The 16,621-nt window shown below is 45.3% G+C and overlaps 1 protein-coding gene across 5 annotated transcripts in view; it reads right to left on the reverse strand.

The window, feature by feature from the left end:
• Window positions 1-16,621, reverse strand: part of agap1 (ArfGAP with GTPase domain, ankyrin repeat and PH domain 1) — a 139,880-nt gene that overhangs the window by 101,535 nt on the left and 21,724 nt on the right. The window contains exon 1 of one of the 5 annotated variants that reach the window (XM_084347656.1): window positions 2,304-4,112. The exons of 2 other annotated variants lie outside the window; for them this stretch is intronic. In XM_084347656.1, coding sequence (XP_084203782.1) covers window positions 2,304-3,408 — 1,105 coding nt within the window. In that variant the 5' untranslated portion in view covers window positions 3,409-4,112. Of the gene's footprint in view, window positions 1-2,303; window positions 4,113-16,621 lie in introns of those variants that run through there. 2 more of the 5 variants (XM_084347655.1, XM_084347657.1) reach the window with 2 other exon arrangements.

Raw genomic sequence — 16,621 nt, forward strand, 5'->3', positions numbered from 1 at the left:
ACACACACTATGATACAATGGGTATAATAGGGAGAAAATCCTGTTAGAGGAGAAATGCTGCAGGGAGCTCAAAGATGGAGGGATGAGGGAGAGGTGACCCTCCTCTCTCCTTCCCTCCTTGTTTACCTCCTTCTTTCTGTCCTTGTTACATCCCTCCTCTCTTCTCTCCTCCTTCCTTCTTCTCTCTAATCCCTCCTTTCCTCCCTACTTCTGTCATTCATCCTTCTCCCTTCCTTACCTCATTTTGTCTCCTTCCTTCCTCTGTTCACTCTTATCCCTCCTTTCTTTCCTTCTTCTCTCCTTCTTTCCTCCTTATTGCATCCATCCTCTCTTCCTTCCTGCCACCATTTTCTTTTTCCTTCATCCTCTCCTTGTTTCCCTCCTTCTTCCCTTCTCTCCTTCTTGCCTAATTACCTCTTCCTTTCCTCCATCCTTCTACCCTCCTTAGTTCCCTCTTTCTTCCTTCCCTCCTTTTTTCATCCTTTTCTCCTTGTTTACTTCCTTCTTTCCCTCCTTATTGCATCCCTCCTCTCTTCCCTTCTTCCTCCTCCTCTCTACCACCGGTCTTGGTTCCTTGTGGTCCCGGTCCATGTGACCCGTGTATCATTCTGTTTATTTCCTGTTTTTGTGTCTGAACATGAGTCGTCCTGTCGTCCGTCTGTCCTTGAATCTGTTATTAGACCGTGACCTCCTCATCTCCTTGCTCTCCTCTCTGACAGCGTCGCTGTACGTTTTCTGGGCTCACACTCGAGAGGAAACGTCGACTCTGTTGTGTTCTGGCCCGTTCTGGTGTCGCCCTGCTCGGCTGTGCTCTGACCTGCTGGACAGTCGTGTTAGTGTCTGTTGTTACTGGTGTGAAAGTCTGAAACCTGCTCTGCTCTGACCGTCTTCATCTGGCAGCTCATTACTGCTGATGACCTGCAGACACTTGGACCAGGTCTCAGGAATCCCAACAATGTGGAGGCCGAGCCCCGTCCACCGCCAACCCCCCACCCACCTCGAGCGTGGACCACCGGCGTCATCAGACAGACGGCTGAACCCGCTGGTCGACCTGGAGCTCAGGTGAACTTCACGCCTGAGGAGGCGCTCGAAACAATCAGCTTCAGGAAGGTTGAAGACATTATGACACCGACACAACAGGAAACTAGACACAGACACACAAAGACCTCAGCCATGGACCCGAACTAACAAACATGATCTCCGTCCACACAACACACCTGAAAACACGCGTCATGGCCGATCACGTGCCGGTGTAAACAGGAAGTAGATCGTTTAAAGAAAACTCTATTAACCAGGAGGAGAAACATCGTAAACAGCTGTTTTCATCTCTGAGATCGTCTGTTTGTTTCTTTCTGAATATGTTAAATAAATATAACACACAAACTCAAACACAACAACTTCATCACACAAAGATAACGAGTGTCTAACCCGTCCAGACCTGAACACTCACACCAGAGAGGGAGTTTTATAAAAGTCACACTGTTGTTTGGAGTACATCTCAGCAGGACTACTTGTAATCGAGTACTTTTACAGCGTAGTATTGTAACTGACGACTAGTATTACTCTGCTGCAGAGGAACAAAAAGTTCAGACTGAAACGAGAGCAGAAAGGTGGAGGTGCCACAACAACCCCACTTCCTCTCACATCATGTTTTCCACATGGAAAGAGGATGCTGCTGCACGAGTGTGTGTGTGTGTGCGTGTGTGTGTGTGTGTGTGTGTGTGTGTGTGTGTGCGTGTGTGTGTGTGTGTGCGTGTGTGTTGTTATAAAATGTGTGTGTGCTTTATGTTTTGTATTTTCATCTTTCTGCCTCGTGTTATATTTTTAAATCTCTCCGACTGCGTCTGAGAACAAACGTGAGCTCAGAGTAATGAAAGACAAACAGCAGCGACCACGACCAAACATCACCCTGCTGTCCAGAACAAACACACACTGATCCGTCCTCCCCCGCTGCACACACACACACACACACACACACACTTTAAAATCACTTCGTGGTGTTTCAACCACAGCTACAGCTGAACAACATGAGGTCTGGGACCCCACAGAGGGCCGCCAGGTTCATCTGAGAGGGTCGCAAGAAAGAAACAGAAGAGTGTGAAGAGACAAAAACCTCTTAACCGGAGACTCCAACCAATCAACCAACCAACCAACCAGCCAATCAACCAACCAATCAACCAACCAACCAATCAATCAACCAATCAATCAATCAATCAATCAATCAACCAACCAACCAACCAACCAACCAACCCCAATGTGACGAGGAGCTTCCTGCAGCTGTGATGTCACTCAGGTGTAGTTACCTTCAGCTCCGTTCATGCTCTCGGTGCTGGACTGCGACATCACCCTCCTGTGTCTCCTCTGCAGGGACCGGGTGGTGCTGGGACTTCCTGTCGGGGTGGAGGTGGTCGCTCCATCCCTCCTGGAGAAGATCCCGCTGAAGAAGCGAACCAGACGCCGCTCGCTGGAGCGCCCGCCGCCCCCCCTCAGCAGGAACCCTCCTGACCCGTCCTTCTCGGCGGAGAGCCGCAGCAGGTCGCTGTTGTCCAGCGTGCGGTTCTTGTTCCCTCGCGCTCGCTCCCATCGGCTCAGCTCAGACATGGAGTCCGTCTTGTTGAGGACGGCGCCGACCTCCAGCGTCCGGCTCTTCTGCCTGTTGGGGTCGAGGGGGCGTGACGCCGGGGTCACAGCGGCTGCCTCAGCGTCCTTCTCGCCGCACTCCTTCTCCGCGTCACGGCTGATGCATCCGGAGCTGCTGTGGTGTTTGTCTTTGGAGAGCGCCCGCAGGCGCAGCAGCTCGCCGCCGCTCCAGTGTCTGAAGCTGAAGCTGCGGCGCAGGAGGCCAGGAGGACGCTTCAGAGGAGGCGTCTCCGGGGACGACGCCTTGGCTGCTTTGCCGTTGCTCTTGGAATGAGACAGCTTCCCGTCTCCATTCAGAGGAGGCTCAGGACTCTGCTCCTCCATGCTCCTCGCCTTCAGGAGCCTCTTCTTCTTCTGCAGGTTCTCCACAGCAGCGTCCTCTGAGTCCTCCTTCTCCGTCCTCGCCGCAGACTCTGTGACCGGACTCTTCTCCTTCGCCTCCTTCTGCAGGAGCTGTTTCCTGGCGATCTTGAGGCGGCCCAGCTCCAGCTGCCCCGTGCTGAACGTCCTGAAGTTCCTCATGAAGCCGTGAGACGACGAGAACTCGTCCGTCTCGTCCTCCACCTCCTTCAGCTGCTCCAGCAGCCCGCTGCGCTGCACCTCCACCGAGCCCTCCCGCCTGAACGAGCCGGCCTTGGGGGAGGCTGAGACGCCGTCTTCGTCCTGCAGACTCTCCTTCTTCACTAAGGTGAGGGAGATCCTGTAGACGGTCTTCCTCTGAGGCGTGCCCCGCTCCATCCTGTCAGTGCAGCTGTCCAGGAGGTACATCCTCCACCTCCACCTGCTCCTGCAGCCTCAGCACAGAAACCACTCACAGGACTCAGTCTGTAGTTTTCTGCACAATCATGAATCTGAAACGCTTCCTCAAACAAACAGTAGAAGAAGAAACGCTACAGGGCACGAGGAGACTTCTTCATCCAGATGTGCAAACAGCGACTCTGAGCAGGAAGTACATTCCGTGTTCATCCCAGCGGATTCAAACTGGCATCAGCAGCTTCCTCTCTGCTGGAAACTCTCCGGTGTCTCCATCACCAGCACCCCGACACACCGACAGTGTTCCTCCGCTGCGTCCCGCTCGGTGCCAGCGCGTCCTCTCCCATTGTGTGCGCACATCCCCCGCAGCGCAGCGCCGCAGCCAGCCGAGCCTCCTCCACCTCCCCCCGGCCTCGGCTCGGATCAGATGTCGGTGTGTAGAGCGGAGCAGCGGGCCGGCTCTGCCCTCCTCTGCTCCGGTTCCCTGAAGCTCCCTGACAGACACACAAGGCTCCGCAGCCGCACGGTGCTGGTCCTCCTCCGCTTCACACTGAACACACTCCGCTCCTCGTCCACACACACACACACACACACACACACACACACACACACACACACACACACACCGAGCGGCCCACAGCAGCGGGGGATGATGGGAAAACACGGAGCGGAGCGGTGCACGGACTGGAGCTGGAGTCTCCAAGCTCATTTAAACTTCCCAGGATCCTTTTAGAGCTCAGAGAAAGAAGACGCTCCTCACATGTGCAGAACTTGCCTTAGAAAAGTCACGTTTTTAAGTGTTCTTCAGTATCACAGTGATCCAGTGATAGTTGTGTGCACGTCCATGAGCACAGTGCAAACAGGAAGTGCTAACAGCTGATTCAGCAAAGATTATTAGTAGTAGATTATTTATTTTGTCCAACCAACTGTCCAAAACCCAAAGACTCTTCATTAACTGACAAAGAAAAGCAGCAAGTCCTCACATTAACTGTGCAGATTAAGATCTTACATCACATAAAATATGATGATCTGTTACAGCATCAACAGTTCACGACTAACAGCTGCTGTCAGTATAAATCAAACTGCCTTTCTTTTATCAACACATGAACCTCCTTCATGGACCGTGACAATCACTGCTGGTGTTGTTGTGAAGGAAACTTAAAAATGTGATTTTCTAAGGCAAGTTCTGCACTTGGAGGAAGCGTCGATTAAATGAAACTAACTGTCGATGTCTGTTGAGCCACCTTTATATTTTTGTTCGTAGTATGTTTTTGTTTTTGGCCAATTAAAAAGATTATTTCTCCCCAAAATCTAGATTTTCTGAACACAAAGTCACTGATTTTATTTTTAGCAGCTGACATTTAAGGATGGCTGAATACAATAAACACCCCGTCATGTCACTCAGCTGGTGCTACAGATAACTGTGTTCATTTTTAATTTACTGCCATTCTTCTAATCAACTACTCAGCCAATCAATCAGCCTGTGAAACGTCCAGACAAAGTGAGACGTGCAGATTAACACGTTCACGTCTGCTTTGTCTGATCAACAGTCTCAACCCCAAAGATCTTCAGTTTACTCGCACATGAATCTGTCAAACATCCAGAAACATGAAGCTGAAGCTGAAACAACAACAGCTCCGTCCTGTTGATATTTAGGTCAGCAGGACAGCAGCAGGTCCGAGTCCAGCTCGGGTTTTCCAGCCTGCAGTCGTCTCCACAAACAGGGTGGAGTCTCATCTTCCTCCTCTCTGTCTGTCAAGCTCTTTAAAGCCTCCCCTGGCACACACACTGTAACACACACACACACACACACACACACACACACACACACACTTTAACACACACACACACACACACACACACACACACACACACACGCGCGCTCAGAGGAGGCAGTGATATCATCAGACCTGCAGCAGCACCGAGACAGAGACATTATTCCTGTTGTATAAATATGAGAACAGGTGAAAACCTCTTTTTTTTATGTGTTTATTGTTTAAATCAAAGTTATTTTCAGGTATTTTAATTCACATTCATCCAGTTAAAGCAGCTCTGATTCCTTTTACTCCAGGTTCACGTCCATTTCTGATCAACTCTCAATCTTTTTTTAGTCCTTTTTAATTTGAATGTTTTGCTTTTTAATCACAAACTGATCCGTCATCGCTGCAGCTCTGAAATATTAAAGGTGTGAGCGCTCCGACTGTTGTTGAGATCTTTGATCATCTTCTAAATTAAACTCCAGAGTGGGAACTCCTCTTCTCAGCGCTTCTTTCTTTCTTCTTTCATCCTCTGAAGCATCTCCGTCCATCTCAGGAGGAGGAGGAGGAGGAGGAGGAGGAGGAGATTAACTCCACCTCCTCCCCACCAAAACTGACGCCTTCTGGATTATTACTGGGATTAATCAAGATTAGAGCGGCAGCCGCCGTCGGCTACTTTCTCCTTTCACCTCCACAGTTTTTTGGGTGTAGCACACACATGTCGACACACACACATGTCGACACACACACCTCTCATCTCTCCACATTCACCTCCCCCATCCTTCTGCGTGTCGCCTCTGAACGTGCGACAGCCGACTTCAAACGCACCTTCAAAAGGCCTCCACCTGACGACTGCATCAGCGGCACATGAAAGCAGACGGTGTGTGTGACGCTGCCACATGTGTGTGTTTGTGAACGCACAGCTGGACGGACAGACAGACAGTGTAAGTGTGAGGTAAAGAGAAAACAAAGCCTGTCTCTGTTTTTAACATCACTCAGTGGAGGCTGAACATGTCGGGGGAGGTGGAGAGGGGAAATTACACAACTTCTATGTGACATCAAACGCACCTCCGTCAGCCGGACAGCAGCTTCACTCCCGCTGCGACGATGAGTTTGATACTGAAGCTTCTGAAGAGGAACATCGTGTCGTGTGGTGAGAATACATCAGAGCATCGTCTGACATCTTTACTGCTGTTATTTCACGCTAACAACACCAGAATTTCACTTTCAGTGCTCACTAGGACATAAAAACTGCATCGACAGAACCACCTGACAAATCTGATTAAAAAAACCTAAAACGTTCAGTGACTTTGCCCAAACATAAAGTTTAAAATGCCTTTTGCCCCAAAAATTGCACAAATTCGATAAAAAAATGTCTCCTTATATTCAGAACTTGCCTTAGCATCTTCATGTTTTTAAGTTTTCTTCAATATCAAAGTAATGCAGTGATGGTTGTCTGAGTACAGTGCAAACAGGAAGTGCTAACAGCTAATTTGGCTCACTTTGAATAGAGATTATTAGCCAACATTTTCAGCTAGTTAGCAACTAGCAAGAAGTAGCAGAGTGTTAACAGAAGGGCTGCAACTAATGAGAACTTTCATTATCTTCATCACATAAAATTTTATTTGCAGCCCTACTGTTTACTTTGGTACTCCATGCCGTCTGATTTGTCTTCTTTTAAAGTTAGCCAAATTAGCTGTTAGCACTTCCTGTTGCAGTGTATTCATGAATGTACAGACTACTATCACAGGATTACAGTGATACTGAAGAAAACTTAAAAATGTGATTTTTCTTAGGCAAGTTCTGCACATGTGAGGAGTCTAATTTGTATCATTACTAAGAGGATTCTGGGGAGTTTTGATTAAAATGTTTATCTGATGTGATCTGATAGCTGTCACCAAGGTGTCTGGCTCACATATTGTTGCATCCCTATGAAAAAATGTAATTAGTCACACAAATGCATCGTCAGTATTTCAAGCCGTTGACGTTGTTGACGTCTGTGTGACGGGAGGATTCACAACATTTCTGTTGCATTTATGTGAAGTTCTCCGAGGATGAATAATAAAACAAAGACTCTGCTCCTCCTCATTTAAAGCCTCTGAACACACAGACTCCTCCTTCATAATTGCAGCACAGACCATGAAATCTGCTTCAATTAGCCCAGTTGAAGTGAGCTGGAGGGGGGTGGAGAGGGGACCACCACCTGTCCTCCACAACAACACCACACACTCACAGATCCATATTAATGAAGTCAGTGTTCGGGGCTGTTCTGGATGTAGAGGTGTTGAAATAACGCCGGTTGTGACTCTGAGCAGGTGGAAAACTCGAAGGAAACAAGGGTTTTTCAAGGTTGTGATGGGAGGTGGAGCTGTGTGATCTACACGTCCTCCACACAATGAAACACAATCCAGTCCGAGGTATCATTTAGTGGTCAAGGAAAAATCTCTGCAGCGCAAAATCTGTCAGCTGAGACGTTTAAAAGTCAACTGAGTGAAGCCGTTTTCTCCATCAGGCTGTAATTGTGGTGAAACCCCGACGGAGCTGAAACAGAATAAAAATGTTTCCTTCCTGACGTCCTCGTTTCTCTTCTTACGGCTGTGTGTTTTATTATTTCTGCTTCAGAAAACAGTTTATCGGTCACAACAAAGCTCAGCTTCCCAGGAGGAGGTGTAAAGTTTGAATCAAAGGTCTGCAGGCGTTAATGTGTCCAGCGCTCTCTGGAGACTCTGACGGTCTTATCAGGACCTGCAGCTACACAAACCCCCCAAAGTCCATCAGCTCCTGTTTATAGGAGAGGACGGAGAGCAGCTGTGAGCACAGAGGGGTTAACTAAGCAGGGTCACCTCCAGCAGGGAAAACCAGGAGGAGACGGAGCGATGAATGAGACAAGATTTCCAATTTTAACCTGGCAAATCAGAGGGAGGGAGCGGTGCTGGACCTTTAGCTCAGATTAGCATGTTTACACACTGAAAATGAACTTCTGTGCACAAATAATCAAAATCTATCGGAAGAATTGAATGTTTGGAGAAAATCCAGTCGACCAGAAATGAAAACGAAAACACACACACGCTCCTTCCATGTGCAGAACTTGCCTTAGAAACACAGTGTTTTTAAGTTTTCCTCAGTATCAAAGTAATTCAGTGATAGCTGTCTCGGTAACGCCCACAGCCACTCGCTGCTTTATTTGTGTTTAAATGTGTGAAGGAGGCACGTTCAAGCTAACAAGGGGCTTTAAGGCGTGTGGTCGGTATAAACCGTCTGAAAGCAGCTCTCTCTTCTTCTACATGTCTGCACTCTGCCTCCATCACATGAAATATGTATGTATACGTCCAGCAGTTCTGCAGACAGCACTGAAGCATGTCTACTATTGCATGACTGAGAGGGTTGTTATCTTTTGGATTCACTGAGCAGCAGAAAAGCAGGAACTTCCATCACTGGGACAAACACACTATGTTTTGCACACAAAGAAAGAAGTTGATGTAGAACATTTGCAGAATTCACAAGAAGGTCCAAACAATGAAGAGTTTGTCAGGAAGTTCCTCCTCACTCATCAACTCACTAAATGATGCAAATTGTCAAGGGAGTCTGGTGATATTACAGATATTACTGTTTCACTTTATGTAGTGCATTTAATGCTGAATTTACAAGAAAGCACCAATGATTGAGAATTTGTCATCAATAACACTTCACAACATTTATGAAGTTGCTCTAAACTCAACAACTCACAAAATTGAGCGATTTCTAAGGGGAGTCTGGTGACTTTCTCCACGGGCATCAAAGAAGAAGCCTATTTGTAAAATGTGACATGTTTAGATCAATAAAATGTTTCTTCTGTCATAAATTGAGTGTAAATGGTGAAATCAGTGTAAACAGTGTGTTCAAACAGCTGCTAAATGTTGGCAGGTAAGACTTTAGCACTTTAGACACAGAAGCAGACAGGCTGGTACAGCCATGCTGCCACAAACTGACACTTTTTACAAGGAAACAAACAACTTACTGTTTTCATTTAGTGCTGAATTTACAAGAAGGAGACAATGATTTAGAGTTTGTCGTAGAAAGTGATTCTGACGTTTATTAAGTCCCTCCTCACTCAACAATGCTTTAAATTAGGCAATTTGTCAAGGGAGACTGGTGACACACTCACTGCACAACAGGTTAAACAGAATCAAGGTGCCACTCTGACAGTTGTGTTTAACAAACACCCAGCGGGGAGTGCTCTAATCAAACATGACACACACACACACACACACACACACACACACACACACACACACACACACACACACACACACACACTCCACCTCATCCTCCTCCTGCAGGAGGTTTTTTTTTTCTGCATCAAAGAGTGAAGAAGCGGCAGGAGGCGCGGCTCCCACCCCTCCACCTCCACCTCCCACCTCCCCCCACGCACTGCCTCACCCCCTGGAGACGGGGAAAATGGGTCAGTTAGCAGAGGGAGGATGGGGTGAGGAGGGGGGTAAGGAGGCGAGCGGAGGGAGGCCCCCTGCTGGCAGGGGGAGGCACGTCCACATGCACACACACCAAAGACATGCCAAAACACACCAGAGAGACGCAGAGCTCATACAAATTCAGTCAGAGCTGAGAATTCTGGGAATATTTGCGTGCGCGCACACACACACACACACACACACACACACACACACACACACACACACACACACACACACACAGGCCTCCATGTACAAAGAGTCAAGACGTGTGGAGAATCCCAAACATGTACTGCAGAACTGTTCACTTTCCTTCAGGCGAACAGGCTAATGCTAAGCTAACATGCCCGAATGTGTCAAAAACATCATGGCTGACCACTAGCGCAGAGGTCAAAGGTCAAAGCAACACATAATCCCAACCAGACAGACGAGAAGTAAAATCAGCCAAAAGTACGATCACATCCCTGTTTAAATTACATCTCAATGCACCAGACTCCAGTCATTATTTCCATGTTTTTACAGTGCAGTGACATCTGAGAAGTACAGGTAAGAGAGGGGGATAAAAGGAGTGTGTTTCTTACCTGTGATGAGTGTCGGCCACAGGTGAGCAGCAGCAGGACATGAGGAGAGAAGAAGAGAGAGAGGAGCCAATGAGAACACAAATCAATCAATCATCAATGATCAGCGCATATTGATCCTTTTATATCAGGTTTAACAGTCAGAGTGTTTCTGTTTGAGCTACGGCAACACAGGAGGGCCAACCTCTCATCAGACGCTGGCAGCAGACGGTGACCTTGAATTGTTTTATGCAAATACGGTGCTGCAGGTGTTGTTTTTTGTGTGTGTGTGTGTGTGTGTGTACACAGTGAGCGAGGAGACGAGGACAGAAGGAAAGGAGACGAGAGGAGAGAAACCTGCCCCGCCCCACCCCAACTTCCAGACGCCGGTCTGTTGCCATGGTGACCGGCTGTGGGGCTCGCACGGCTGGCTTGGCACTTGATGGATCCGTGTGTGTGTGTGTGTGTTAAAGGTAACTCCTATAATGTGTTAGCATTGAGCTAACGCACTAAGCGCTAGTTAGATAAAACCGCTTCTTTCTACAGTTTCCTGTTTTTCCAGCGGCAGCCATCTTGGCAGTTATTTCATGCTAACATGAGCAGGTCCCTTTATAAAAAACACTGCATGTACAGAGTCACCGCTCAAATCTGATCAAAAGTTCAAGTTTCATGAGAATATCACTGAAAATCAACATTTAACACGTCTTTCTGAGGAAACATTCAGCCGCCTGGGGAAAAAGAAGCCATGTTGTGGCCTCATCATGCCCCTGCCTGAGAGTAACAGGAGCTAAACATCATCAGAGATCTTTATTTCCTGACTGACACTAACTCGTGCTGATAAAATACTCAGAAACAAGCACTTAGGTGGAAAAACAGCCTATTCAAAGAGAAAATTGCATATCTTTTCTAAGTTTATGACTTTAAAACAAATTAAACAGATTTCAAATCTCATTGGCTACAAGATGCATCAGTTATCTGAAGGCTGGCATGTGATTGGCTCAGGAGAGAGAGGAGGGAACAAGGAGTGAGTCTGCAGCCTATGAAATCCCTCGTTGGCTGTTTCAGGCCACAGGACGGGCATACGAGCCCCTAACTGGTCAAATGAGCAGCGGCAGCCATCTTAGGTGACGGTACAGCAGTTTCATGATATTTTGCTTTTAAATGATGGAGTTTTTGGTGGATAAAAGCATGAAAAGCTGTCTGTGATTGCAGTTTGTCACTGTGGATGCATGGGACACTGTGTTGGACTCAAAAGAAATGGATGTACTGGTCGTCTCCTCCTCTCAGCCTATCAGAAGTCCATCTGGAGCGACACGACTGGCTGATACGTTGTTCTTACATCGTCTCTGATGAGAATAAAGGACACAATCTGCAAACATCCTGCCGATTCTTCTTCTTCTTCTTAGAAACAGTCTCTGCTGCAGCACAGATGGAGGTCACCTCATTATGGATTCATGAATTTATGACAACACACACACACACACACACACACACACCTCGAAGTGTGGAAGAAGGAGGGTGAAGAGACAGCTGATGTCCGAAATCCCCCGAGAGGCCAGACTGAACACAAGCTAACACACATTATATGTAAAACTGAGGCACACACTCTCTCACACACACACACACACACACACACACACACACACACACACACACACACACACACACTCTGCTGTATTTTAATCCCTGGCTACAATAGGAACCAGATGCTCGGCTGCAGACGGAGCTGCGAAAAGAACAAGAAGCCGATTGGTCCGGGGCCAGGAAGTGTCGAGCGGGAGGAGGCTCCAGGAAACGACCGTATAAGGAAGACGGAGGAGGAGGGACAGCTGGGGACGGACTGATAACAGCACCGAGACAAAACCAGCACATTGGACCCAGAGCAGGTGAGGACGATACATATTTATATTCTATATGATTAGATTAGACTTTATGAGCCGGTCAACGTGTTCTGGGTCCACAAAACAAAAACTAAATGGAGGAGAAGAACACAGGTTTATGTCTCTGAAGGTAAGGTATGAAAGGAGAGACACCACCAGACTCCATTAACAAATCACCTAATTCTAAGAGTTGTTGAGTGAGAAGAAACCTTATTAACGTTGTGAAACACAAAGTCTGACAGATTTGAATCATTAATCTCTTCTGGTAAATTCAGCATTAAATGCAAAATGTGAAATGAACTATTAACTCAACATCACCAGACTCCCTTAACAAATCAGCTAATTTAAGGAGTTGTGGGGTGAGGAGAAACTGTATGAACACGGTGAAACACTATCTACGAGTCTTATTGTACGAGTTATAACATTTTATTTACTTTGTATTGTAATTGTAGTTTGTGTTTATTTTGAGTTGAATTTAAATGTATCAGTCTTAATTAGTTTGTAAATGTAATGTGACTTTATTTTGTCTCATTTGTCTCTTTATTATTTTACTATATCTCAGTTTTAATTCTTAAAATTCAGTTTTATTCTTATTTTTTTTTTAATATAATTTGCTTAATTACATTTTCGCCACATTCAAACAATCACTTCATATTTAAGTTATATTTTAATGTTGTTATTTTATGTAGTTTTTAAATATAATTATTTTATACTCATATTTCCTTTTTACTACAATGTATTTATTTATTATAATTATAATTTATTAGTATGTATTTATTACAATTTAAAGTTAATATTTTAAATTTGATTATTGATCCCAGCTGATCAACGAGCTGCTGCTGCACAGTTATTAAATGTTTCTGTTTGCCCTGTGAGTGGTGGGAACCAATTAGCTGCCTCTGATCCCCGTGACACACACACACACACACACACACACACACACACACACACACACACACACACACACACACACACACACACGGGACTCTTCACAGGCTCTGAATAATTAATGCCTCCCCTCTCTGCTCTCTAATGATGTCTCCAGGGCATCAGTGTGTGTGTGTGTATACATACGTGTGTGTTCTGTATGTGTGTGTACATGTGTTGTCATGATCCCCCCCACACACTAACACACACACACTTCCTGTGTGACATTTAAATTCATCCTCTCCGATATTCTTCTTCAAACAGTCACCATGTCAGAGGAAAACACCTCTCATCTCATATTTGTTTTTAATTTATCGTGTGTGTGTGTGTGTGTGTGTGTGTGTGTACGTTCAGTAACACTTCCACAGTGTTTTGACGAAGACAACATGTTGATTATTGTTGATTTTCGGTGTAAACTTCAGGACAAGCTGATTAAATTTTAAACATCATCATCACTAATACTCATTAATTATTCATTAATAAACGCAGGCGAGCGTTTATCTTCAGTGCTGATGAATTATTGAGCACAAGGCGACGTCTCCAAGTGTCTTGTTCTGTCCGTCCAAGTGTCAAAAACCCAAAATTAGTCAGTTTACACTCAGAGGAAACCGAGAAAAGCAGCACATCATCACATTTCTGTCATTTTGATTTGATAAATGACTGAAAATGAAAATAACTACAGATCAATAAATGACCTCATTACTGCAGCCTTAATATCATCAGCTGAATACGATCCTCCTCTCGACTAGAAAAACAGAAGTACATCTACAAAATGCAGCGATCTCATCGACGCTGCCGCGCTGCATTCTGGTTGGACCTGTCGCTGCCTGTTTGCTGACAGATGTGGAGCTGCTGTAAACATCTGGATGTGGACGACCAGCAGCAGCTGGATCCTGTGTTCTGCCCGGAGACGCTCCGTCAGGTGTCTCCGAGCAGAAAACCAATCAGAACAAACCTCAAAACACACGTGGGACGTGCATTTAATGGAGTGAATCAACTAAAATATAAAACTTCATTAATTCTATATGTAATTCTGCCACATTTTAATATAGAAGCACCAAAAAATATTGTTAATTATATTTTAGATACAATAACACAAAGCAATACAAATATAAAGTCTCACTGTATGAAGTACTTGTACAAAGTAGCAGACGTGTTGGAGTTTTTCATCTGTCAGGATCAAACCAACGACACAATAAACACACTGTGGCCGCACAACCACCCACACACACACTGAAAATTCCCAGCATTCCTCCCATACCGACCACACCACGGCTCACTGCTGCCCCCTGCTGCTGGACAGTGTTGTAGTTTGGTGTTTTCAGTTGATGCCAGGACAACACAAGACATTTAAAGACGTCACACTGGGTTCAAAACTGCATCAACACTGAACATAATCAGTTCCTCGTGTTCAATAATCCATAAATAATGACTTAAAGTGATTATGTTGCTTAAAATCTCATCATTTTGTGTGCATAAGTCTTGAGTTCAGCCAGAAAGTCTCATTTTAAAAGTGAAAGAAATGTTACTGCAACATCACCAGACTCCATTAACAAATCACCTAATTTTAAGCGTTCTGTAGCGAGGAGTGACTTAATAAATGTCTGAAACTCTGTCTCTGACAGATCCTGAATCATTGTCTCCTTCTTGTAAATTCAGCATTAAATGAAAACAGTCAGTTGTTTGTTTCCTTGTACAAAGTGTCAGTTTGTGGCAGCATGGCTGTACCAGCCTGTCTGCTTCTGTGTCTAAAGTGCTAAAGTCTTACCTGCCAACATTTAGCAGCTGTTTGAACACACTGTTTACACTGATTTCACCATTTACACTCAATTTATGACAGAAGAAACATTTTATTGATCTAAACATGTCACATTTTACTAATAGGCGATTGTTTTAGTTGCCTGTGGAGAAAGTCCCCAGACTCCCTTTAAAAAACACTCGATTTAGTGAGTTGTTGAGTCAGAAGAAACTTCATAAACTTTGTGAAACTCTGTCTCTGACAAATTCCTCATTATTTGTTCCTTCTTGTAAATTCAGCAAATGTTCCACATGAACTTCTCTCCGTCTTTGTGTTGGGAACATCTTTGTTCAGTTATCAAAGCTGCAGTGAGACACTGAAGTCATCACAGAGTCTAACAGAGCCGCTGGCAGACAGAGAGTTAATGAAACAAAGAGGATCCTGGTATCAAACTGTGCTGCCTCCTGTTCACACGGCAGCTCTGCCCTTTATTCGCCTCCACACAACAAAAGCTGCCAGTGAGCGGGACGAAGATCGAAGCTGACGGCCGTGACCCAAAAACAGGACGAGCATTGAGCGGTGAGGACGGAGCCTGAAATGTGTTGTGAGAGGAGGAGAGGTCCGGCCAGCAGAGGGCGCTGCAGGCTGGAGGGTTCACTGCACTGAGTCCTGTTACCTTTATCTGTGTTTACTGCACACTGACACCTTCTTACCTCATCTACCTGCCTGATCCTTCCTGACAACATAAACCCTGCAGTGACTTTAATCTGCTCTGCTTCATTATTCTCAGAAAGAGAAAAACTACCATGAAATAAATATATAAACAGAGTAAAACTACACTGAATCAAGTCAGAATTAAATAAAATCTAAATAATAATATGAAGATATCACAATTTAAAATAAAACAAATTAAAGCACACATTAAAAAAATGTAATAAATCAACTGAAATAAAAAAATATAAGACAAAACATATTAATGTTAACTAGGTCTGTATCAGTGGGAAAGACCAGATTTAAGGTAGAATAAGATGATTGATAACGCACTTTTAAAAGCTCCATCAGAACACCTGAACTGGATCTGTTAATGCTGGTTCATCAGCTGGTTTTAATGCTCGTGTTGTGGCCTGCAGGGGGCGCCGTGCTCCTACAATAACCCTCCTCTGTGATTTACTGGGTCAGATTCCACTGAGCTGGTTAATTTTTAAAAACGGGCCTCGACTACAGCGTGTGATGGTGGGCGGGAGCATAGAGATTATATCAGAAGGTCATAGGTTCAAGACTCCAACATGTCTCCTACAACTCCCAGAATCCCTTTCAAAGAGCCAAAGAAGAAAACTGGATGATATTTCTATCCATGTGTTAAATTGGCAGTTTTCCAAATGAGGTTTTGAATTGATTTTGCTGATGGAAGAAACAAGGTCTTGTGCAACACAATTTGGGGATTTTTTCCAAGTTCTGTTCCACAGGATGATCAATCCTCTCGTGACAACTGTTGCTGTGACTGTTCGGGTGATTTAAGGTGGAATTTTTCTTTAAAGAGGAGCTTAAAGTCTCAGTGTTCAACATGGAGAACAGCTGTAACGAGAGGCAGGACGAGGCTTGTTCTGCAGCCACTGAATCATATGTGACTGAGGAGAACATCTAAATATACAACACACACACACACACACACACACACACACACACACACACACACACACACACACACACACACACACAATGAAGAGCCTACAGGAATAAATGCAAATTCAAGGAGACAGATAGAGAATCACAACAACAGCCCTGAGCCAAACACACGTTTACAACGTTTTCAAGCTCTGTAACACACACACACACACACACACACTCAAACATGAAAAGGCAAACACACACACACACACCCACTCACACACACAGCAGATACAGTACACACACAGAAGCA

Source organism: Pagrus pagrus (assembly GCF_965226575.1).
Source record: "Pagrus pagrus genome assembly, chromosome: 24".
In the NCBI taxonomy this organism is placed as follows: Eukaryota; Metazoa; Chordata; class Actinopteri; order Spariformes; family Sparidae; genus Pagrus; species Pagrus pagrus.